This window comes from Panthera tigris, chromosome C2, assembly GCF_018350195.1.
Source record: "Panthera tigris isolate Pti1 chromosome C2, P.tigris_Pti1_mat1.1, whole genome shotgun sequence".
NCBI lineage: Eukaryota > Metazoa > Chordata > Mammalia > Carnivora > Felidae > Panthera > Panthera tigris.
Genome location: NC_056668.1, coordinates 48,848,822 through 48,875,429, shown reverse-complemented (window position 1 = coordinate 48,875,429; position 26,608 = coordinate 48,848,822). Strand labels below are relative to the sequence as shown.

The window sequence follows — 26,608 nt, the reverse complement described above, 5'->3', positions numbered from 1 at the left end:
TGGCCACGAGTTGTAAACTGTTGAAGTTGGATGATGAATTCATGGGAGGTCATTATACTACTCTTTACTTTTGCATATACGTTTTGATGGGTTTTTTCATTAACATGCCATTGCCTCAATTTTACCATTCTTTTTTTTTTTTTCCCTAAGTTTGTTTATTTGAGATAGACAGAGACAGTGCAAGTGGGGGGAGCAGAGAAGAGAGAGGGAGAGAGAATCCCAAACAGGCTCCATGCTGCCAGCACACAGCCCGATGTGGGGTTCGAACTCATAAACCATTAGATCATGACCTGGGCCGAAACCAAGAGTCTGACACAACCTACTGAGCCACCCAGGCAACCCTCAATTTTACTATTCTTAAATCTACCCCTCAACTTGAAGTTGAGGCTGGATCATTTTAGTATACTTTCTCTATTTTTATAGCATTAACTTAGCATTACAAAGAGTTTGAAAATCACTTTCAATCCACAACCATTTATTTGGACCTTGATATTAAGGTATCCACATCATACAAACTGTACAGTCCAAAACTGTCGAGACACCCACATTCTACTATAGACAGAAAAGAAACTGGTTCTTTGATAACTGGTTAAATCATGCAAGAGAGTCATGGTGCAAATAAAACAACATTAGTTTCCTGTGATTTGCCAGTTTCATAAGAAAAGAAAAACTGTTTTCGAACAATGAGATATGAGGTATGGCAAGCTGATGAACTGAAGTTATGAAATCCCAACCTTAGTCTAAAGATAAAAATTTTATTTTACCTAATAAAAATAATTCAAAGTATTTCTTCCATGGATTCATTCCTGTGCACTAAATACTGATCATTCAAAATGTTCTTGAAATCTGCTCTAAATTTCCCTAAGTTCTCCTGGCAAGCAGGAGAGAAGCTGGAAAGCTGTCCCCAAAAAAGATCCATAGTAGAAAACAATCACCAACTTTAATGTTAGCCAGCAAGCAACAGGTCTAAGTCATAGATGTTTTGTAGCTGGGAAAGAGAGAAGTGAAAGTAAGAGGAGAGAGAAACAAGGCTTCAGTGTGAATATTCCAGTTTTAAGTGTGTGAGAAAACCCACAAACTGTGGAACATCAACTACTGTAACATCTGTTTCTCTGCCTTTGCTTCACATTCATCAGTATCATTACACAAGTTTATTAATCCATACAACATTCTCCTAGGTAAAATAATCTCCTTGCCAATTAAAACAGCATTGCCAATTCAAAGAAAAACAAAATTAAAAATCATTCAGCTTAACCTATTAATTTCAAATCATTGCAGTATGATTCTTCTCTTGAAACTGAAGGAATAATTTACGTAATAGAAGTAACAACTATTAAGAGAGAGAACTTAAAACAATCTGCTGTTTCTCATTAAAGAAAAAAAGGAGTATTAGATGAAATGATATTTAATATTTGCTTTTAAAATATTCCACAAGGGGGGGCGCCTGGGTGGCTCAGTCAGTTAAGCATCTGACTTCAGCTCAGGTCATGATCTCACGGTCCATGAGTTCGAGCCCCGTGTCGGGCTGTGTGCTGACAGCTCAGAGCCTGGAGCCTGTTTCAGATTCTGTGTCTCCCTCTCTCTCTGCCCCTCCCCTGCTCATGCTCTGTCTCTCTCTGTCTCAAAAAAACATTAAAATATTCCACAAGGGGTGGAAGGGTGGCTTAGTTGGTTAAGTATCCAACTTTAGCCCAGGTCGTGATCTCGCAGTTGTGAGTTTGAGCCCCGCATCGGGCTCTGTGCTGACAGCTCAGAGCCTAGAGCCTGCTTTGGACTCTGTGTCTCCATCTCTCTCTGCCCCTCCCCCACTCATGCGCGCGCGCGCGCGCGCGCGCGCTCTCTCTCTCTCTCTCTCTCTCTCAAATAAAGATCAAAAAAAATTTTTTTTTAATATTCCAACAAGGGGCACCTGGGTGGCTCAGTCAGATAAGTGTCCGACTCTTGATTTCAGCTCAGGTCATGATCTCACAGTTGGCGGGATCGATTCCCATGTTGGGCTCTGCACTGACACTGTGGAACCTGCTTGGGATGCTCTCTCTCCCTCTCCCTCTGCTCCTCCCCTGCCCCTCCCCTGCTTGCTCACTCTGCCAAAATAAATAAATAAACATTTTTTAAAAATAATAAAATAGTCCAACAAAAAAAGTGGGCAATACATGAAACAAGATAGGCAAAGTTGGTAATTGCTGAAGGAGTATGGTGGGTATTTAGGTGTTCACTATGGTACTCTCTCTACTCCAAAATTCTGCTCTGTAAGTTCTGATCTCCAACTAAACAACAGAGGTGTAGCTTGGGACTAGGACGCATAAATAATAAAACAAATGGAAACAAATTCCAAAAGAACTCCAAATACTGAGTTCCTACACAAAGGTGCTGGTCTTTGCACAGGTGTGCCTCTCTCTGAGAAAGCACTCAGTCACAGCACCACAGGAGTGGCTGACTGCTCAACTTACTCTTTCCAGTGACACACACATTCAACATGTGGCTACCTGAAGTCATCCAAGAACCTGGGATACTTTTCATAATGAAGAAAATTTTTAATCTGGATGTTCCTCGCAAACAACAAGCTGGGTAGATACAAAAACTGGAAATTCCTTCCTGTCCTTCAGGACAATCCCCAAGGTTGACCAGGAAAATGTGTTGAACGCTGCTCAGGCTACTCATATGACAGCTCTCCCTTATAATAATTCCGCCCTCCTAAACAAAACTTCCAGAGTTGTTGGTTGTTTTTTTTTTTAAGTTTATTTATTTATTTTGAGAGAGACAGAAGACAGTGTGAGTGGGGGAGGGGCAGAGAGAGAGGAGGAACGAGAGAATCCCAAGCAAGCTCTGCACTTTCAGCGCAGAGCCCAACGTGGGGCTCGAGTTTATGAACCTCGAGACCATGACCTGAGCCTAAGTCAAGAGTCGGACCCTTAACTGACTGAGCCACCCAGGCACCTCACTATGTTCTATTCTTACTCTCAGTGGTGACTATGTAGGTATTTTTAAATATTATTTTTTAACTATATCTGAATTTTGTGATACCTTGCAGTTTTTTTAAATGTTGGGGCAGGAGGGTGGGGAGAATCTGTTGCTATTGTGCTATCCTCCCAACTCTTCCTTCATTCCATACTTATTTAGTGTAGGATGACCCCACGGAAAGACCACCCCAGTGAAAGCCTACTTCTTCTCTACTTCCTGAAATCTCTGAAATCAGAGAAAGTTAAAAAAAAAAAAATGCAGGGGCGCCTGGGTGGCGCAGTCGGCTAAGCGTCCGACTTCAGCCAGGTCACGATCTCGCGGTCCGTGAGTTCGAGCCCCGCGTCAGGCTCTGGGCTGATGGCTCAGAGCCTGGAGCCTGTTTCCGATTCTGTGTCTCCCTCTCTCTCTGCCCCTCCCCCGTTCATGCTCTGTCTCTCTCTGTGCCAAAAATAAATAAAAAACGTTGAAAAAAAAAATTAAAAAAAAAAAAAAAAAAAAAAAATGCAAATTCATCTTAAAGTCACTTGTATTAAAACTATTTCCATAGTGTACAAACATAGCCTTTGCATTATTATTCATCTATTCAACAATTCATCTTCTCATCTCTTTTTTTTTTTTTTTAAGTTAGCTTTATGTCCAATGTGGGTCTTGAACTTATTACTCTGAGATCAAGAGTCACATGTTCTAGACACCTGGGTGGCTCTGCTGGTTAAACATCTGACTTCAGCTCAGGTCATGATCTCACAGTTTGTGAGTTCAAGCCCCACACTGGGCTCGCTGCTGTCACTGCAGAGCCTGCTTCAGATCCTCTGTCCCCCTCTCTGTCCCTCCTTGCTCACGTTTTCTCTCTCTCTCTCTCTCTCTCCCCCTCTCAAAAATAAAAATATAAACAAACAAACAAATAAGTCACATGCTCTACCAACTGAGTCAGCCAGGCACCCCAAATATCTTCTGCTTTTTAGCATTTGCTTTAGTTTCTATGAAACACCTCAATTTTCAGTTTCTATCTTTAAGTAATACTGACAATTATCCTTTATTAAGCACCTATTATATGATCAATATTATGCTATATGCATTATCCTGATCCTCATTCTTGAAAGCTATTATCCACATTTTACAGATGAGAAAACAAAGGCTCACAGAAACTAAGGAACTTGTCCAGGCCACATAGCTAAAAGGTGGGAGGGAAAGATGCGAAGCCTTCTCTTGTCCCTTTTCCCAGGTCTCTTTTTACACCAAAGTCTTATCTCTGCCCATCTCACCTCCTGCCTCCTACATGAAAATGTTGCCAGTCATACTTGCATAGAAAAATCTGACAAGTATTTTTTCTGTTAAAGGAAGAGCCAGAGAAGATAATCAGAGTAAACCCATATTCAAGCTTTAGAACTACCCATTGTTGAAAACAAAATAAGGTTTCTGAGTACACAGCAACACAGTGCAAAAGACAAGCCACACTTTTTTGTAGGCAAACTAGACCCTACACATGTCCCTCCCCTACACTATGTAGGTCCTGACTGCCATTCCTCACTGCCCCATGCCTTATTCAGCAACTAGATGAAGCAGCAGGAATAAGGAAAAGGAAAGCCCTGTCAGTAATCTACCACTCATCCTCCCACGGGCATACCCCTCAAGCAGCTACTATCAGTCTCTAGTACAGATGGAGAGAAATGGTAAGAAATAACATACATGTTGAGTCCATGAGTGCATGTAGGCATGCAGTGAGAGGCGGAGGTGAAATGAGGCACAGTGAAGAGAATACACTCATCTCAATTCTCATGCCCTTTAACTCTGCTCTCCCACTCTTGTCCACATCCTAGTTTCTTATCTCCCCTAAAGCTCTGATTCCACTGACCACGTGTCAGCGTCCAGAATACCCCATCATGCAGAGGTACCAGCTCCAAGTGTAGAAACCATCCATGATTACAGAGATAGGGGAGTTCCACTTCTGCTGCTTCACAGGGAGGAGTAGGGGAGGACCAATCAGCATGCCTACTACCAGTTCCAAATGGGAACTTGGCAGGAATTTTCCCAAGGAATCACTGTTATAAATGGTAGTTGGGTCCTATTATTAATACCGCCCTTGCATATAGGATGGATTAGGAGCTTTTGCGGGATTGGTCTGAGACCCTATATAGCATCCAGAACATGATTTCTACAGAAAACGCACCAGGGGTGACTGGGTGGCTCAGTCGGTTGAACATCCAGCTTCAGCTCAGGTCATGATCTCGTGGTTTGTGAGTTCAGGCCCCGCATCAGGCTCTGTGCTGACAGCTCAGAGCCTGGAGACTACTTTGGATTCTGTGTCTCCCTCTCTCTCTGCCCCTGCCCCGCTTGTGCTCTGTCTCTCTCTCTCTCTCAAAAATAAATAAACATTAAAAAAAAAAAAAAAATGCTCCAAGCTCCTGAACAACCAACAAAAGACCTTTTAGAAATCAAATTGTTGTAAGTTGGGCATTAAGTTAAACTCACTAGCCCCAGCATCTGGGGCTGATATTTATATCTTATCCCTTCTTCGGATAGAAAATCCTAAACGACCAGCATATAGTTTGCCATATGATTGCATTAATGATCTTAATTTCTAAATGCACATTTTAAGAAATATTTCGTTTATTAAACTGTAGCCAGCTAGAAATGGTCTTTACGGTACCTTCCATGATTAATGTGATATTAAAGAGGTCGTGTTTACCTTTCCTTCTGAGAAATCACATATCCATCTAGGACTCTGAGGTTTAAGCACCAGCTGACGATGTATGGCCGATAGTCAAACCCTGGAATGGACGGTGTTGCCATCACACAAGGATTGTTCATGATTGACAACTGTTCCAATTCAGTTAAGGATGCCAAAAAAGAGATCTGAAACAAAGGATATCTTTGTTGAATGAAATAGACTATTCATTATCAAGCACAGGGCTTCCACTGTTGATTACACATCTTTGGCAGTTTGAGAATGCAACAATTTCCCTCTTGTTCTGAAAAGCAACAAGTACCACTCTTATATTATCCAAAGGCTTCCAAAATTCCATCAATATGACCATCTGTCCTTGCTTCACAAAACTGCTTACAAATATCAGCAATGTTTCCTAATAGAGAAAATCCTATCTTGAAAACATAGTAGCCAGAGAAAGGTAGAGTGTCCTTTATTGACCCCTTTAATGTAGATATACATCTACCACAAATCCTTTCCAAATGGAACAAAAGTTGCAGCATTACAAATGAAATGAAGCGTTAGTGACCCACTGACATTAAAAAAAAGTAGAAAGAAAAATAACGATCTTGAGTCCAGTGTTTCATCTTAATGGTAGTGTCTTCCAAGATGCTCACAGTTCACAAGTGAGCTCACAACTTTATCCTGCATCTCTTCTATTCTTTGTAGCTTCCTGGATCCCACAAAATACCCTCAAATTTTACCTCATTTAGGTCGCGGATTTCATTTTCTGCCAAGGAAAGTATAGCAAGACTTCTGGGTAGATAAGCTGGTGCCATTCTAAGAGAAGTGATGATGTTTCCATGTAAAAGCAGGGTCTTGAAAGTAAAAACAGAATGAAATTACAAATGAAAAATTTGTAAAAACAGAAAGTAAAAACAGAATGAAATTACAAATGAAAAATTACAAATGTTATCTATTTTGACATAACCAAAATGGTGAGTATGAAAAATAAAGGGACCTATTTTATTATACTTTTCATCACTTACAAAGCAAAGATTAATAACACTGCAAGGGTCCTAGGTGGTCTTCTAATCCAACTTTCTCTTTTCGTGTCCACATTCTGAGCTCAAGAACGTTTAAAGATGTGTCCAAGAACACACACTTGGTATAGTAACTAGCATTTTTTGAGATTTAAGTTATTAAAACTTGAACCATTTCCAACATATTGTTCATTTCCTTTTAAAACATCAAAATAGGGGCACCTGGGTGGATCGGTCGGTAGAGCATGCAACTCTTGATCTCATGGGTTATGAGTTCAACCCCACAATGGGTAGAAAGATTACTTAAAAATAAAACCTTCAATACAAAATCAAAATAAAGAGTGAGAAAAGTGAAAGATAACATTAAAAGAATCACATATATGGGTGCCTGGGTGGCTCAATCAATTGAGCGTCTGACTCTTGATCTTGGCTCAGGTCATGATCTCACAGCTTGTGAGATCCAGCCCCATGTTGAGCTTTGCGCTGAGAGCTTGGGATTTGCTCTCTCCCTCTCTCTCTCTGTCCCTCCTCTGCTTGCACTCTCTCTAAATAAATAAATAAACTTTAAAAAAAATCACACATAAAGCAAATTTTCCAATTTGCTTTGGTAAATTGGAGAGAGAGGTAACCCACAACCCACAATTTACAACTGTATTCTCTTGAAAGCTAAAAGCTTAAGAAAGGTAGAACATGCTATTTGCAGATAAAGCTGATTCAAATTATGTCAGCAACAATGAATAACTAAAGGCTTTGAATATCCAGGGTTCTGATAAAATAATCATTCCAGGAAAAAAAAAATCCTTAGTTCATTTGAATTCTCTTAGTATATGGACACATCAGATTGTTTACAGTAATTGCTGCTAAAAATGATTTATGCTCAAGACATGGGGAACGGTGAGTTAATAACACTGCTTCTAAGGTTTAACGAATTCACCTAATGCTAATAATATCCACCGATGCAAAAATATGGAAAAAGCCTACATGTTTTTGAAGCTTCAATTGCAACTTATTTGATTGCATAATTCAATCAAACTTACTTATTTGATTGCATAATTCATTCCCCTCCATAAAAAGTGCTATATATTACAAGTTTACTTTTTAAATTAAAGTGAAGTGACTTTTGATAACTTAGTGATAACTATTACTCAAAAAACAGCCATCCTGAGTGTCAAAAAACAGACTCAAGTTCAGGAATGATTACATGTCAGCCCAATATGTTACATATTACATAGCTACGCTGCTAGTGTTGGCTGATTAGACATAAAGGGGACTTCATTATGTTCAAAGGATGGCAAATAAGAATTAACCTTAACTACAATGATCAGTTTTAATTAAAATAAATCAATTACAGAAACTAACAACAGAGTATTTCATACTTCATTTCTGGTACTCTAATAGAATTTTTATCAGAAGTTACAATCTGTTCTTCATACAGAGTAGGATGATTTTAGGCCAATCAGATCACTTCCTTTTGGTATATTAGTATAAAATTTCAGAAATGACACAGCAAACAGACTTACCTTCAGTGATACCAATTTCGATAGATCACCAATCTGGGGTATGTTATTGTCTGATAAATCAAGGTGCTGTAGAGCTGTGCAGCTACTGATTTGTTCTATGGCCTGTCACAAGAAAAGCATCACACAAAATCAAAAAACGAAATTCTTCCCTAGTTCCTCGTAGCTGAGTCTCCTGCCTCCTCTGCTTCCAACTGTAAGCAGAGGAGGAGAGCTTAGCAAGAGAAAGAGGGGGCAGTAATAATAGAATTTGGTAAATTCTTATGTAACAAGCTTCCACCTTCATTATCCCTCTGAAAGTAGAACCATGTCATCCCAGATATTTATAGCTTGAAAAAACCTTAGTGATAACACATGACAGTTGGTATAGTATAGAGTTTATAAGTAAAGAGTGGAACCAAACTGGATGGATTCAAATCCTGGCTCTGTAACTTCCTGGCTATGTGACCTTAAGCAAGTTACTTTACCTCTCTGGATCTCAGTTTCTCATTTATGTAATGGACATAATGACTATACCTACTTCATAGGCTGTCATGACATTGAATGAGTTGACAGTTAAGGTGCTTAGAATAGCATCTAGCATTAATTAACTGATCAATAAGTCAGCTATTACTATCATTTAATTGAGTCCCTCATCTAACATATCAAAAAATAGGACACAGGGATTTTAACTTACCAAAATTTTAGAGCTACTAAGTGGTGAAAGCAGGACTAGAGTCCAGATCTCTTGACTTTTATTTTGCATTTATTTATTTTTAATATAATTTATTGTCAAGTTGGCTAACATACAGTGTATACAGTGTGCTCTTGGTTTTAGGGGTTGATTCTGTGACTCATCGCTTGCATACAACACCCTCTCTTTACTTCTAAAACAGTATATTCTCTACTATATTATTAAACATTTATTCAAAGCTTAATGCAGCATGATACAGTCTCCCTCCTAACATTCCATTCTACTGTTTGATCTATTCCTCTAAGTATAATATAGATTCTTTGTCCACATTTAAAACACTATGGGACTGTGTTATGTGTTTCAAAATAAATTATTTTTTCAGTTTATGTTAACTGAAATGATCCCTGGAATGTGGGAGTAGGTACTTTCACGTTTTATTCTATTTATTTCTGTATTCACTATTATAGTGAATACCTTTGTAAATTAAAAAAAGAAACAATTCAGGGCACCTGGGTAGCTTGGTCCGTTGGGTGCCTGACTTTGGCTCAGGTCATGATCTCGCAGTTCGTGGATTCAAGCCCTGTGTAGGGCTCTGTGCTGACAGCTCAGAGCCTGGAGCCTGCTTCGGAGTCTGTGTCTCCCTCTCCCTCTCAGCCCCTCCCCTGCTCATGCTCTGGCTCTCTCTCTCTCTCTCTCTCAAAAATAAATAAACATTAAAAAAATTAAAAAAAAAATAATTCACCTTAAGATTATTTCCTGCCAAATTCAGCCATTCCAAATGTACTAGATCCTTTAGCCCTTCCACATAGCCAATGCTATTATGAGGCAAATTTAACACCCTGAGTTGGGTCAGTTTGGCCACACCCATCATTCGCACCAGCCGATTATTAGCCACTGACAACTGTGGAAAGGAAAAGATATCATTTTTCTTAGTAAAACATGCATATTATTTTCACATGACAATGGTTAAAAAGATTTGTTTACATGGCTAAATATTCCCAAATATACAAACCCAGTTTGAACTTTTCACATATTTTGTCTAAATACTCTACAGTGCTTGTTGTTGTAAGTTGTTCCTAGGCAATAGAGAATATACATAAAACTGAGCCATCAGAACCTCTCCAACTATTCAAAAGAAAACACTTTTAACAGAGCAATTACTTGAGAATATAAGCTCCACAAGAATGAGATCCTTATAATGTCTGGCAAAATCTAGAGCAGTACCAGATATATAAGGGAGACCAATAAACATTAATTGAAAGAATGAATGAATGAACTCTTTACCTCTGTCATAACATAAAAAGTTATCTTAGCAACACAATGCTTTGCCAACATAAAATATTTCCTTTTTTAACAAATGCTTCTTTTTCTAGTCTATTTTAAATGCAGCACATAAATAAATGTTCATCTTCAAGGAAAACTGTCATGTAAAAATTTAAGGTAACATTTACTGCTTTCCAGGCCTGTATAGTTACTTTTTGTTAGGTTATTTTATTGTTTTGTATAATAATAAACTGGTTGTATATAACTATTTCCCCAGATAGCAATACCTACCTGTATTAATCGTCTACATTTCTCAAGATTTTCCAATTTAATAATTTGATTTTTATCCAGAATCAAAGTATGAATATCAGCTTCACAGGGTAAGTTTGGACTTAATTTCTGTAGTCCCTGTCCTGACCAGTTGACCACTGATCCTTGAAAATAGAAGAGAAATTGTTAGAAAACACAAATACAATTGTTGAGCATAGGGATGGAATTATATTCATAAAATCTCTATATTTAAGGTTAAAAAACACCAGGGCATAATAAATATCAAGATTTAAAAACTAAAGCAATCGAGTTCTAAAAGACCACAGATTGAAATTATTCACTTTCTCTCAGAAATATCAAAAATTACACCTAAAAATCTGTGATATTCTACTCAAGTTTATATGATGTAATGCTTTGGAATGCTTCACATTTAAATATGAACTATTCCATATTTTGTGGCTAAGTAATGATTGTATTTTTTTTAATGGAACTAATCTTTTGATAGAGATCAACCTGCTTGCAATCTAATTACCAGTATATCCTAAAGTCCCCGATTATTTTAAAAATCATAGTTCAGTTAATTTATCTATGAATTGAGAACAATACACTTGATTGAGGTGGGGATTAAAAAAAGAAATGATATAAACAAAACTTAGCCCCATTCCTGGCACACAGAAGCCAATAAAGTAATTTAGTTTCACAGGCGTTTCAAATCCTATTTCCCCGGTTAACCATTGTGCTATCTTGGGCAGGTCATTGATCTCTTTGGGGCTCACTTTTCCACTCTATAACATGGGAATGATAATAATATTTGCCTTACAATGTTGTTCTACAGAGAAAATGAGATATTAAAAAAAAAAGCCTCAGAACATCATCTGGCTCACATAAAAAGTACTCCTTAAATGTTTACTGCTATCACTGTAGTTCCCGTGGTGGGCGGGGGGGGGGGGGGGGGGGGGGGGTGCAGTTTAAGAGAAGCAGATATCAAAAAGGGGTGGGGCCACAGAAACTGCCAATTTCAAATTTATACCCAGATTAAGATTACTGTGGGAAATAATTATGCGAGATTGCTCTCCTGAAAGGTTTCAACGTTTTTTCATTGTCTAATGGATTCTAGCATTGGCGGGGGGGAGGGGGGGCGGGGAGGGGTTGTCACGGGATTCTCTGAGAATTTGGGGAAAGCTGTGTGCTGTGCAATGAAAATGTAGTCTTTGCACGGGGTCGACAGACCCCTTGGAACTATCGACTTCCCCCCCACACACACATACTCCGAGAAGTTACGGCCCTCAGATAATGACCCCCAGATCCAAGCTTTGGAGAGAGGACTCGACCAGCCCCCGACCCAGTAGGCTGCAGCGGAGCCTCGGAGCCGTAACCAAAACAAAGGAGCTCGGCTCATGCCCGGCGACTCCCGGTCACAGAAGCATCCACACCCTGCGCTCCGCTGGGTGGCCACCAAACCCGATCCCAGAACCTGGTCTGCAGAACAAGGGGTGTAGAACTGTGGCCTCTAGGTCCCCCTAGATTTTATCACAGCCATCGGACACTTCCAAAAAAGGGTTTAACGTCGGTCAGGGAGCTGTGGTTGAAAGACGGTTTCTTAAACGTGATAGGAAGCAAGGGGGAAAGGAGACAGGCAAAGCTAAAGAGGGAGATCCGGCAGTTTTCACTTGGGCATCCACAATTCGAAGTAAACATCCAAGAAAGGTCACCGCAGCCCGAAATCTACCACCCAAGCAGCTTCAGAAGCGCGGGAGCCAGGGAGCCCGGCCACGCGAAGGACCCTGGGGATGTAGTCCCCAGGTGGACCCTTTCCGCAAATCCGCAGAACTAGGCAACACTCGGGAACTACAACTCCCAGAAGGGAGCGCGGCTCCGCGACGCCCACAGTCCCGCATCGAAAGAACTGGTACAGAACTGCACACCTAAACCCAGGCTTCTTCTCTCCACCAGGTAACTATTTAACTTAGTTCCGTGGAGTAAACCTTAGGTCTCAAGGGTGAGGATCGCCTTACCATCTCCAGGAGGCAAAGCCGCGTCGACGCGCGCCACCGCCATACTTCCCGCTTGCTAAAAATACCAAGCAACCGTCCTCCAGCTGCTTGGTGGAGCCCGTAGTCAGGAGGCAGCAGCCGGAAACTACAGCTCCCAGGATGCACGGCAACCAGACGGCCCAATTGGCTGGTCTGCACCTAATGGTGTAAAACCCGGGTTGGAGTCTGAGCCGCAGTGTGTTCAGGAACTCGGGTCAGCTCCCTTTTCTGACAAATAAGCAACTGTATTGTTAGATGATCGTCTCACTCCCTTTTCTAGGTGTCTCCGAAATTTGACACTTTTCCCATTGAGATAATTATAAGGTCGCTATTTAATGCAGACTGAATTTGAGCGCTCAGTGTTAGAAGTCCTCTCACTGCAGAGGTGGCTGCCCCTTTTGACAATTCTGAATAAGTTGAAAGTTTTCAACTCTGCTATAAGAATGACTTGGGAGATCTTGTTGAGATAGTCAAAATGGATACATTTCATATGAAAATTTAAAGCATTCTGGGATAGAAAGTTCTATAAAGTATTTTTAAGTGGTTCTTGAATATTTAACAGAAATTTAGACCTGGGTGTATATTTAATAAGTATGAACCTAGGATTTTTCCAAGGAGTATACAAGAGAAGTTTACAATATAGTCTCCAAATTCAAGAATTACACTTCCCAACGCTGCGGGAGGCTTACACCTTTGATATAACTATTTCCTGATAACTAGCATGATTGCAACTATAAACACAGATCTCAGCAAATGGAGAAAGACAGAAACAACAATCTTCAAAGAAGACTTGAAGGAGGAAGTGAAACGGAGCTAGGGCTTAAAAGATGTGTAGACTCTAAAACGATTCAGAAGTACATGAAAGACATTAGCACAGGCTGCAGGTGAGGGTAGGTGGTAATGAGGTTATTCTCAAAAGAAGTGAAAAACTAACCTAATAGCAGTACAGAAGGTACAAAGGGAACTTCAATTTCTAGTACACATGCCTCCATTCCCCTTGCAACCTTTATTATGAACTCCCCTCTTGCTGGAACAGCATTGTAGAAAATCTCTGATCATTTGTGTTTGGGGAAATCTGGTAACTCACACTTTTAGATTTCCAGGCCCTTGATCCTGTGAGCATTCCCTCCTTCCTGGGTTCTCCTATCTCTGTGACTACACCTGCCTTAACTCCTTTTTTCACTCAATTTCCCACTGATTTAGTCTGAAGACAAATTTCCTAGTTCTGAAGAGGTAATTAAGACTAGGAATCTTTCTCTTCTAACCAAGAGACGCCTTACCTAGAAAGTGCAATTTTACTATATAGGTGTAAGAACAAAGTGAGTCTGAATACTGTCTCCTACTTTTGTTCCCGGAATATCTCGTGAGAATTGAGGGGAGTCTCTGGCGCAGAGAGAGAGAAAGTGTTTACAGTTCTAATTTAGCAGGGTAATGACTTGGGAGGGGGATCCTGGTAGCCCAGAGGATACCTGAGGAGTAAAGTTCCCTCTTGCAAGTTTTTTTGGTTTTGGTTGTTTTTTGTTTTGTTTTGTTGTTATTGTTTTGTTTTGTTTTGTTTTGTTTTGTTGAGCAAGAGGGAGAGAGAATGAATCCCAAGCAGTCTCCTCACTGACAGTGCAGAGCTGCCCTCGGGGCTCAAACTCGTGAACAGTGATATCAATATCAAGATTCAGACACTTAACAGACTGAGGCAACCAGGAGCCCCTATTGAAGAATTTTCTTATTGAAATTCTTTAACTTTGGTTCTAACCTTCTTTTTGATTTACAAACCACTTCAATAATCTGAAAGGGTTTCAGCCTTTCTTCCAGACAAGTGGACAGACAAAATACATGAACCTATCAGTGTATAACTTTTTGCACTCTTTGGGTTTTGTTATTGTGTGTAACACTTATTAAATAATAACAATAATAAGGAATGTTAATATTCATTCAGGATTTCTAGATTTTCCATGAATAGATATATCATAGTGACAGTTCCTCTTTCCATGTCATAGGTCACAGATAAGGGAGCAGGACCATAAGAGTCTGCCAATGACTACTAACCAAAGAAGAAAATGTTTACTTTTATGCACCTAAACCTTCACATAAAGATTTTTTTAATAAAAAAAAATTAGCACATTTTCAAAATCTTTACAGTGTTAAAATTCTTGTAATGATATGGGAACTAAAGGAACCCCATGAAAAAAAACCTGCATTTTTTTCTCCTTTTCCTTCTTATATTCTTGCTAGGACCTACATGGCTCCCCTATACGTGGCTTATAGTACCAGTAATGTATGTCCTTGTACATGTCAAGGAGTTAGTGATTTCTTTGGAATCTTCCAGCACAAAAGTAACATCTAAGGAGCGAGGTCATCATGAACATTTTCTAAGACCACTGACTCCAGACACCTTGACACCAGGACCACTGGCTCCAAGGCATAAACGACTCATGAAGGACACCTGAGCACTTGCCCTTGTTTTGACCAGTTCCTGGATGCCTGACAGAACATGTACACCAGACCAACATCCTCAGTAAAAACTCCAGACCCCAAGCAAAGATGAGACTCATTCCCCTTTTCCTTTCTGAGTCTCCTAGATGCTCGGTCTGTATCTGCCCTCTCTAGATCTTCAATAAATGCTACTTTCACTTCCTCCCAGCTGCTGTTTGATTTCCACATTGTACAAAGCCAAGGATCGCATTGGCTGGTCCTACGGGACCCCCTCTGGGTCCTCAGACCCAGCCAGCCTAAATTATTGAGAAGAGTTTGTAGTTTTAAAGCTTTAAATCTTCAAAGTTATTATACTTACTTTTTTTTCAAATATAAGTTCTCATCCTAATGAGAAAGCCTCCTTTGTTTTGTGAAGATATATTGCACTACCCACAAGTGTTGTTCCAGTTTCTTCTCTATTTGTGTTATCTAAACTTGTATATAATGCTCTCCTGAAACTGCTCTGTTAAAGGTTACCATTCACGATTACAACAGTCTCCTTCCGGCCACTATTCTAGTCTTCAGTTCATCCTTGTTACATGAGCAGTTTAACCTTCTAAAACACAAGGTTCATTTTGTCCATCCCTCACTCAAAAACGCCAAATGAAAATTAGTGGAATGAATGGTGGGAGGTATGTGAGGCCAGATTATGTTGGCTCTTGAAAGTTGAATTTCAAGAGGGAAGTGTTTGAGGAGGGGATTAACACGCTAATAGGGGTTTTACTTAGATAATGCCAGTAGCACTGGGCAGCTGCATTACAGATGCAGGGGATGACTCAGGGCTATCAGCCCTTGCAGAGATCAGGTACACTGTGCTGATACAAAGGAAAGTGTTGTGGGGCCTAGGCCTGACCCCCCCCCCCCAAAATGCTCCTTTGTTGAAAGGTTCATAGTGTTGGTCAGCAGAATCCTCCTACTTGATTTGAGCTTGCAAGGTTTAACATATATATAAGATGAGGCAATTTAGTTAAATAAATTAGATGTACAAGCTGTATCTGAAGCACAAAAGAGTTACTGTGGTGTGATTTTAAAGGGTTGCTGGTTCACTTAGGATGTGGGACTGTGCCCAGGAACATCTAGCCAGTCTTTTAAAAATCCATGACTATACTTAGTTGACTCTATAATAGGAATACTTTCATCCAGATTCTGGGTCAGATAAACCAGACAAAACTCTGGTTCTGCTATTGCTATAAACTTTCAGGAGTGGGGGCTCCTGGACGGCTCAGTCAGTTAAGTAACCCACTCTTGGTTTCGGCTCAGGTCATGATCTCATGGTTTATGAGTTTGAGCCCCGTGTTAGGCTCTGTGCTGAAAGTGCAGAGCCTGCTTGGGATTCTCTCTCTCCCTCCCTGTTCTTTCTCTCAAATAAAATAAATAAACTTTAAAAAATACTATATACTTAAAAAAAATAAAATGTAGGGGCACCTGGGTGGCTCAGTTGGTTAAGCATCTGCCTTTGTCTTAGGTCATGATCTCACAGTTTATGAGTTCAGGCCCCACATTGGGCTCTCTGCTGTCCACACAGAGCACGCTTCAGATCCTCTGTCCATCTCTCTCTCCCTGCCCCCCCACCCCCCCGCTTTCGCACTCTCTTTCTCTCAAAAAAAATAAATAAATTGGGGCACCTGGGTGGCTCAGTTGGCTAAGTGTCCGACTTCAGCTCAGGTCATGATCTCATGGTTCTCGTGAGTTTGAGCCCTGCATCAGACTCTGTGCTGACAGCCTCTGGTGCCTGCTTGGGATTCTGTGTCTTCCTCTCTCTCTGCCCCTCCCCCACTCACACTCACTCGTTCTGTCTCTCTCAAAAATAAACATTTAAAAAATAAATACATTTTAAAAACTTAAAAAATATATACATAAATAAAATGTAAAAACTATGATTAGCTGTAGACCGTCCAAAAGCAGGAGGTAGGCTGGATTTGGTCCATGGGCCATAGTTTGCCAATTCCTTCTAGAGAATATCTATATAAAGTAGCCTTTTGAGTTTATAATTTCATTTGAAGGCATGAAAGGGAATTTCTGATTTTCTTCATAACATTTTCTTTACTCTAGTTTTATTTCCTCTTTTTTTAAAATTGTATTTTAAGTAGGCTCCATGCCCAACATGGGATTTGAACTCATGACCCTGAGATTAAGAGTTGCATGCTCTACTAACTGAACCAGGCAGGTGCCAGGTGGGAGTTTGTATTTTAAAGATATTATTATTATTCGTATTCTTTCTGTATTATAGATTTTGTATTATAGTTAAATTTGAAAATCTTAGTGATTTCAAAGTTTTAAAAGTATAATTTCAGAAGAAAAAAGTTAACATATTTGCATTCCTCAGCATATCAATATACTTCATTTCTACTTGATATTATTCTCTCAACTGGAAAGGAAGAAAAGCAAAAAAAAAAAAAAGTTAAAAGGTATGAGATGACCAAAAATTTGACCACAGGGAAATTTTCAAAACCTATTTCTTGAAAACAGCAGTCCCAAATCTATGTACGGTATATACTCATTTTTGTTTTAAAAAAATATGGGAGGCAGGGGTCTAGATATATAAGAGATTGAAAAGAGGGACACCTGGGGGCTCAGTCTGTTAAGCATCTCACTCTTGATTTTGGCTCAGGTCATGATCTCACAGTTGGAGAGATTGAACCCTAAATTGGGCTCTGTGCTGACTGTGAGGGGCCTGCTTGGGATTCTCTCTCTCGCTCTTTCTCTGCCCTTCTCTATTTCTGTCTCTCAAAATAAAATAAATAAACTTAAAAAAAAGTGAGAGATTGATAAGAAACAAACCAACACGTTAACAGGGACTTCTCTGGGTAGGAAGATTACGGAGACATTACTTTTCCCTTGCATGTGGGTTTTTGTTTTTGTTGTGAAAGAGAGTACCAGGTGAGGAGAGGGGCAGAGAGGCCCAGGGAGAGAGAGAATCTTAAGCAGGCTCCACACTCAGCATAGAGCCCAACACAGGACTTCATCCCATGCTCCCAGGATCATGACCTGAGCCGAAATCTAGAGTCTGACACCCAACTGATTGAGCTACCCAGGTGCCTCTAGCTTGCCTGTCACTTTCTAAAATTTTTACGATAAGTATATCTTTTATTTTTTAATGTTTTTATTAATTTACTTATTTGTAAGTAAGAGAGCAGGGCAGAGTGTAAGCAGGGGAGGGGCAGAGAGAGAGGAGACACAGAATCTGAAGCAGGGTCTAGGCTCCAAGCTGTCAGTACAGAGCCTGACAGGGGGCTGAAACTCAGGAATTGTGAGATCATAACCTGCGCCAAAGTCAGACACTTAACTGACTGAGCCGCTCTGGTGCCCCTACAGTAATATATTTTTAAAAATAAACAGATATATGCTACACTATTTTAAAATAGAAAGTAGGGACACCTGGGTGGCTCAGTCAGTTCGGCGTCTGACTCCCGATATTAGCTCAGGTCATGATCTCATGTTCGTGGGATCAAGTCCTGTGTCAGGCTCTGTGCTGACAGTGCAGAGCCTGCGTGGTATTCTCTCTCTCTAAATAAACAAAGTTAAGAAAAAAATAGTTTAAAAAATGAATCAAGTTGGGGGTGGGGGTAAAAACTACCACTCTTATAAATGAACTTTTTGAGCTTTTAAGCAGTCTTCCAAGTACAAATGAAACTTGGAACTTTTTATTTACACATTCACTTAATTTTCAATTGGGAATATAATGAATCACTTTTATAGGTTCCACTGCCTTTTGGAAACACTTCAAAAGAGAATGAATGAAATTAAAATGTCAAGAATCCCTTTATCACTCTTTTAAACAAGAAACAACTTCTTTCCAGTTAATTAGTTAAAGGCACCTGAAAAATATCTCACAGTAGCTTTATTCTTGAAATTATTTATATTTCCACCTGTTTCTTTTCTCAGATATTAGCTGATTATTACATGTGGAAAAAATAAAAATTTTAGTATCTCATCTTGACATGGCTAACTCCTCTATATTCATTGTTTTGGCCCTTCCATTTATTTAGAAGTAATTACTTTATCTGTCTATTATAATTTATAAGACTGTTTCTGTCCACCTTCCTGAAATCTTGTTGCTTTAAAGAATGGTGAGCTAACCGTTTACATACAGTGGGCATGGTGGAGACAATCATTGATTGGTTCCCCCATCTGTTTGTTTCCTCTCTCTGGAAGAACTCACTATTTGTTCAGCCCGACTCTCTGGAAAGAATTCCAACTGAGCCTTTTTGTAATAATAAGGCAGAGCAATCCGCTCCTCTGTCCAAATATTATTATAGGATTTTTTTTTCTTTTTAAGTTTATTTTGCAAGAGAGAGAGCACACTGCACACCTAGCTTTTACATTTTAAGTGACTGGAAAAAATCAAAAGAATAACATTTAATGACACCTAAAATTATATTTAATTCAAATTTCAGTGTCCATAAATAATATATTTTTGGCATAAGCCATACTTATTTACCTATTGTTAATGGCTGCATTTACCATACAATAAAGAACTCATGATTGAGACCATATGTGGCATTCTTAGCACTTCCATTACCTACTACAAATCACCACAACACATTTTTACCTGACACGATTTCAAGTGCCATGCGTTATTACCATACTGTGACAATTTATTGGTTTGTTTTCTTACCAACATATACCTATCATATTAAAAAAAAGAAAAAGAAAAATGTAGACTTAAAATATTCTGTCTTTAAGGTATGGTTAAGTGTGGATTATTTTGTTATCAAATTAGATGGCAAAATATTATGATTATTCTGCAGTGAACCATTCTCTGTGCTTAAAGAATGCAAGATATGTCTACCCACCAGACTAAACAGCCATCACAATATTCCCAAATCACAGGAATCAATCAGAAAAGTTAGAAAATTTTGATATCTCCTCATACTAAAATTTCTTCAAAGAAAGAAATGAGAGAAAAGAGCCCATGGCCCATTTGTTAGACAGGCAAAGAAAGTCATTTACTTATGGTATGTTAATTAAATGATGTTTGCCGCAGCTGAAGAAATATATCTAGAAAAAATAAACTGGTTTAAGACCATTAGCCTTTAGGTGAGAACAGCTGCTTTAAGTGTTAAAGATGCTGGGAACAACATCAATAGGCAATTTAAGTTATTTGGTGAAGGCAAATTATTTTGAATGGTTTCCCATGGCTCTTAATGAATGGGCAGGTGTTATTGATACAGCTTATTTGTGCCCATTTGTTCCAGAAATCAATGTTTGAAACGACTGAAGAATAGCTTCTATGAATAGGCTACATGAAACAGGTGACAATATTGTTAAAGAAGTAGAGAAAACACTAATTAATTACATCTGAAGTGAAATCAGCTATGATGTGTTACAACTTATGTAAGTAGAAAAAGGCTCTGTTTGACACATTTTAAACACTTGTGAATATGTAAGGTGCTAAATTCTATGGTTATACCATTATTGTATTATCAATCAACAGGTACTTTGTGGAAAACATTTGAATCTACCATGTGTTGTTATTGAACCAGTAGTGTTAATAATAAACTTCATTTGTTCTCATGGACTTCCATGAAATCTTGTCAGAATTAGGCGCTGAATATCCCGACTTGCCCTACCACACAGCATTTAATAATGTTTTATTGTGATTTTTTTTTTTAACTCGGGGTCAAGATTGAAGTTTTTCTAAATGAAAAGAACCCTCCTAACTACTATTATGGAACACTGACAGAAAGGCTTTAGAATTAGTTTTTGCTAATTTGCTAGTTTTGATCATTTAATGATGCTTCTTAATGAACTCAACCTAAAATTATAAAACAACACAGCACTTACATGAAAAACTTATTCTAAGGTATTTTGACAAAAAATAACATTAGTAGATTTACAAGTTATATCAAAAAGCAAGATCTCCATTCTCAAACAGATTTGCAGTGGTTATATTTTTGAGCTCAAACTATAATTTTAGTGGTATTGAAAGATCTCCATGCAAATACAAAGGAAAATTCCATATTTTAAGACCCACTTAACGTGCAATTAGCTTTCATTTAACTTTCAATTGGAAATAATTATTAATCATGCTAAAAAGAAAATATCAAAAGAATAATCTACTTCTGTAATTGACTTCTAAAAGATTGACATGCTCAATTATCATATGCCCTTGGATTGGTATTAGTTTTGAGCAGTATTTATCTGGATGAAAACACATTTTTCAAAGATGAAGTATGTAAAATCTCATTACAGATCAGGATTGAGAGTCAAACATTTGTAATTGATTTTAATGGTAGGGAATAACTTTAAACCCTAATTAAGAGAAATGTCTATCTTCTAGCTCCCCCCACAAGAATTTCATTTTTCTCTTTAATAGAGTTGTTTTTACCAAAACTCATACTCAAAACTGTCATTATATTTTAAATTTCATCAATGAAAATGTTGTGAAAATTTTTTTCTCTAATTATATAAGTGCCTATATAACATCCTCAATTTTGCTTGTTAGCCCACAAATTCTAAAATATTTACTATTTATAAACCTCTTTGGATGAATTAAAAATCTGAGCAGGAAGTTAGCCAGTTGAAGGGAGGAAAGATTTCCAGTCAAAGAAGATAGCTTGAGCACATGAGTGAGAACCAATAGAATATGTGACAAATAATAAGCAGTTACTACATACTGAAGGATACAAACACCATGCTTCCTTCTTGCATTTTTGAGCCAATCAGTAATACCAATTTCTTCCAGAAGATGGCTCCCTTTAATTATTTTACCAACATTTTATAACGAAAAATTTCCAACATATAGATAATTTGAAAGGATTTTACCGTGAGTACTCATAAACTCACTACTTTGATTCTCTTATTGACATTTTATTATGCTTGTTTTATCATACATCTTTCCATTTATCTATCCCCTCCATCCATTCACTATACTTCTCCCTATTTACTTAAGCCAGTATTTCATTAACTAGTACTCATTATTTATTTAGTTTCATTTCTTTTAAAGTAAAATTCACATACAATAAAATGCTCAAATCTTAGCGAACATCCCCTGAGTTTTGACCAACTGTGTAATTAACCCACAATCTATAGACATAGAACAGTACCATTACCAGAAATCTCCCTTATATACCTTCTGGCTCAATCCTTCCCTTCCCACCCAGAAGTAACCACAGTTCTGATTTTTTCCCATTAAAAATTAGTTTTGCATGGTGTAGAACTTGATATACATGGAATCATACAGTGGTACTTTTTGGGGGGTAAGACTTCTTCCACTTAGCACAATGTTTTTCATACTCATATTGATGTGTAAATCAAAAGTTCATTCCATTTTAGGGGTGCCTAGTTGGCTCAGTCGGTTAAGCAACCTGACTCTTGATTTTGGGTCAGGTCATGATCTCACCATTCGTGAGATCGAGCCCTGCATCGGGCTGTGTGCTGACAGCTGAGAGCACAAAGCCTTTTTTTGGATTTTGTCTCTTCCTCTCTCTCTGCCCCTCCCCTGCTCTCTCTCTCTCAAAATAAATAAATATATTTTTTTACGTTCATTCCATTTTATTTCTGTGTAGTAGTCCATTGTATAAATATATATTACTGTTTACTTATATATTCACTTATTGATGGGGCACCTACACTGTTTCCTGTATTTGTTATGAATACAGCTGCTGTTCTTGTATAAGTAATTTTTTAATTAAAAAAATTTTTTAGTTACAAAATAATACAAATGGTGCTTACCCTCCCTATTTTCCAGGATCGAATTGTGGGATCGAATCTTTCTATCCCAAAGCACATTAGAATTGTTTGAAATGTTTTATCAGGGAAAAGTAATTAAAAGAGTACATAACAATATAGAGACTATTTTAATGAACCCTCCAACTCAACACCAGCTTCAACTATTATCCATTCCTGGTCATTTTTTCATCCATGCCCTTAGCCACTGGCTGCTCCCTTATATTATTTTAAGACAAATCCCAACCATTATGCTATTTCATCTATAAATATTTAGTATGTATCTAGAAGTATAAGAACACTTTTCAAAATTAAACATGACCACAGTAAAATTAGAACACCTAAAGGATTAACAGTAAGTCTAAGTATCATCCAAAATCCAATCAGTATTCAAATTACCCCATATGGTCTGTCCAGCATGTTTGTTCAAATCAGGCCTCAAATAAGGTCCATATGTTGCAATTGGTTGCAGAAGTTCTTAAATCTCTTTTAATCCATAGGTAGAGCCAGCTTCAAGTTGTGCAACCAATGCAGTCACACAGGGCCTGACACTTAGGTGCATCCCACACTTGGGGTTTAATGCTCTGCATTAACTGTCTAGGATAGCTGTAAATCTGTCCTTGAATTTCTGTTCTGTAGGTGAAGTACAATGGGGACAATGGGGCATGTGCCTGGGGCTTGGAGCCTCAGCTCACCCGCAGGTCCACTTCCTGCAGCCTCCTCATTTTCTAGGGATGGGTTCTGAGAGTGGCTGATTCTGCCACTCACCAAAGGTAGCCACACTGCCATGCATTCCAAAAGCGGCTTGCTGCCCACCCCCTTCCAAGACCCAGATACATAACACACCCCAGGGGATTGCCCATTCCCTGTGGGTTAGGCAGGGGGTACCGGGTGGAAGGAGATGGCCAGCTGGACACCGCCCCTGCCTCCCTGTTGTGGGGCACAACGTGTTGGTCCAGAGACCAGCAGGAGGGGCAACCCAAGAGCTGGCTTGGCCTTGCCTGTTCTAATGCACGCATTAAGTCACAGGGCAGGTCCCTGGGCACCTGTGAGGGGCTGCAAGGCCCTAGCGAATGTCCTTGCCTAAGGGAGCATGAGGTTAAACAGCAAATGAAAAACCACCATGAAAGGTCAAGAGACAGATTACTGAAGACAGGAAAGAGCTTAATATTTTATACCTTTATCCTGCTATTTGAAAAAGGAGACACCACTTTCATTTTACACCAGGCCATGAAAATTATTTATGCAGCTTGTCTTGTCAATTGGACAGGCTCTAATCTCTCTCCTTTCAATTTACATATTGTTGAAGAGTTTAAGTCATCCTGTAGATGCCAGTTGCATCCTTATGGAATTGTTTCACATGTTCCTGTCCTCCATATTTCATATAATTGATAGATATGAAGACTTGATTAGATTTAGATTAAAAAAAAATTTTTTTTTGTTTATTTATTTTTGGAGGAGAGAAAGAGCATGAGCAGGGGAGGCGCAGAGAGACAGGGAGACACAGAATCCAAAGCAGGCTCCAGGCTCTGAGCTCTCAGCTCATAGCCTGATGTGGGCTTGAACTCAGGAGCTGTGAGATCATGACCTGAGCTGAAGTTGGACACTTAGCCAACTGAGTCACCCAGGCACCCCATAGATTTAGATTTTATAGAATACTTCATAATTTGTAATTTTAATAATGCTTTATAATTTTATTTTTTAAAAGTAATCTCTATACCCGATTTGGGGCTAGAACTCACAACCCAGAGATCAAGAGTGTAATAATACTCCACTAATTGACCCAGCTAGGCACCCCACTAATGCTTCATAATTTTAAAGAAAGCTTCATAATTTTTAATGCTGTATCGTTTTTTTTTTAATGTTTATTTATTTTGAGAAAGAGAGAGCATGAGCAGGAGGAGGCAGAGAGAGGGAATCCCAAGCAGGCTCCATACCCAGCACAGAGATCAACGTGAGGCTCAATCCCACAAGCCTGAGATCATACCTGAGCCAAAATCAAGAGTCACGTACTTAACTGAATGACCCAGGTACCCCACACTTTCTTATTCTAAGAGCATGTGAGCATAATATAAGGTGTGATACACACAATGTGTTACAAAGAACCCTGAAATGCCAGCTCAAGAATGACCTCCAGGAAAGAGTAAAAGAACTAAAATCCCTAAGATCTAGTTTCCTGCGTTTCCTCCGCAGAACTACTCAAGCCAAACATAATTTTGAAGACCAGTAAAATAAAATCTTCCTAAAATGCTTGAGAAGGGACTATAAATTCCAGGGTTCAGTGGACCAAATTCCTGCAGGTAAATCTTGGCTCTATCTTCTATTCTACTCAGGTGGTTTTCTTCCTTCCTTCCTTTTTCTTTTTCTTTCTTTCTTTCTTTCTTTCTCAAACATTTGTTTAATCAGCATCAATTTAAAACAAAGAGAGATGTATGAATGTCAGAGTTGACTAAATTCATCAAGCCACGGAAGCTTGAGGCATCCATCTGCCCATCATCTATTTAGATAATATCCTCCAAGCATATCAGGTATTCTGAAAATCTGGTCAGAGTTGGTCAGGCTGTCAAATTCCTCCTCTTTGCTTTTCAATTCCATGCTGATTTCTATTTACTCATTCTTTTCTCTTTTTTAAGATTTTATTTTTAAGTAATCTCTATAGCCAACGTGGGGTTCAAACTCACAATCCCGAGATCAAGAGCCGGTTGCTCCACCCACTGAGCCAGCCAGGCGCTATTAACTCATTCTTAAGACTGGTTTCAACAAAACTACAGCTTTCTTTTTGTTTATTTGTTTGTTTACTTACGAGAGAGAGAGAGAGAGAGAGAGAGAGAGAGAGAGAGAGAGAAAGAGCGAGCGCACAAGCAGGGGAGGAACAGAGAGAGGGAGACACAGAATCCAAAACAGGCTCCATACTCTGAGTTGTAAGTGCAGAGCTCAAGGTGGGGCTCGAATTCAGGAACCGCAGATCGTGACCTGAGCCAAAGTCCCACCCTTAACCGACTGAGCCACCTAGGCACCAGTAACTACAGCTTTTTTTTTTTTTTAATTTTTAAAAATTTTTTATTTTTGAGAGAGACCGAGCATGACCGGGGAAGGGGCAGAGCGAGAGGGAGACCCAGAATCCGAAGCAGGCTCCAGGCTCTGAGCTGTCAGCACAGAGATGGGCACAGGGCTCGAACCCACGAACTGTGACATCATGACCTGAGCCGAAGTCAGATGCTTAACCGCCTAAGCCACCCAGGCGTCCCACTACAGCTTTCTTAACATCAGTCAGCCACTTCACTGGACTTTGCAAGTTTTTTCCACTACCTAGTTACCGATCCCTTTAGAGTGAGCGGCTTGTGTAGGTAGCATAGACCAATCATTACATTTTTGTTTCCTAGTCAAGTACTCCAACACTCAATTCGAGGATTGTCTCTTGCCACTCCCCATCATATGCTAGTTTCTAGCCACAGAAGGGCTCAAGCAATTGAGGCACTGATCCTCCCAGTGGGCTTGGCTAGAGCTCCCTTTTCCAAGCCTCCAGGCAAGGGCTTTGCCCTTCTCTGTGCAACTGCCAGCCGGCCCCTGGGCTGCAATAGACAGAAATAGAAACCTAGCTCTTCCAAGACAGGCAGTTGTCATTTTGCAATGCTTCAGCCCTTATAATAGGGATTTTGTAAACTGAATAAACTAATATATGTAAATGCTTTAGCACAATTCCTGGCACAGAAAGAGAACTCAGTGAATGTTAATTATAATTAATGCAAGGGGCCATCATATACAATTTGATTAGCAAGGCGTGGGAGACAGTTCAGATGTCACTACTATTTTGCAAATGGTGAAATTATTAAACTTTAATTTTGTTGGTCGAGATAATGGGCCAACACGGAAGGCAAAATGTGACTTTAAGTTTTACCTGGGAGTATTATCTGCAAGTCACTAAAACTATAAAATGTAGAGTTCACATTCTGTGCAGCAGGACGATGACTCTAGGACACCTGACCGTAGAAGAGACAGGAAGATTCAGAAACCAACCGCCAGCCTAAGTGACGTTTACTTCCTGGCTCACAGAACCCGCTCAG

At 39.2% G+C, this 26,608-nt stretch overlaps 1 protein-coding gene and 1 long non-coding RNA gene across 2 annotated transcripts in view; one reads left to right on the top strand and one right to left on the bottom strand.

The window, feature by feature from the left end:
- The window catches only part of CEP97 (centrosomal protein 97), a 28,488-nt gene extending 15,967 nt beyond the window's left edge, over positions 1-12,521 (bottom strand). The window contains exons 1-6 of the mRNA XM_007095975.3: positions 12,387-12,521; positions 10,393-10,535; positions 9,581-9,739; positions 8,169-8,270; positions 6,370-6,483; positions 5,648-5,814 (exon numbers count right to left, since the gene is read on the bottom strand). Coding sequence (XP_007096037.2) covers positions 5,648-5,814; positions 6,370-6,483; positions 8,169-8,270; positions 9,581-9,739; positions 10,393-10,535; positions 12,387-12,429 — 728 coding nt within the window. The 5' untranslated portion in view covers positions 12,430-12,521. The remainder of the gene's footprint in view (positions 1-5,647; positions 5,815-6,369; positions 6,484-8,168; positions 8,271-9,580; positions 9,740-10,392; positions 10,536-12,386) is intronic.
- Positions 11,533-15,036, top strand: LOC102960404. The gene is made up of 2 exons (XR_446790.3): positions 11,533-12,324; positions 14,728-15,036. It is a non-coding gene; the product is annotated as an uncharacterized LOC102960404 (long non-coding RNA).
- Positions 15,037-26,608: the final 11,572 nt, after the last annotated feature.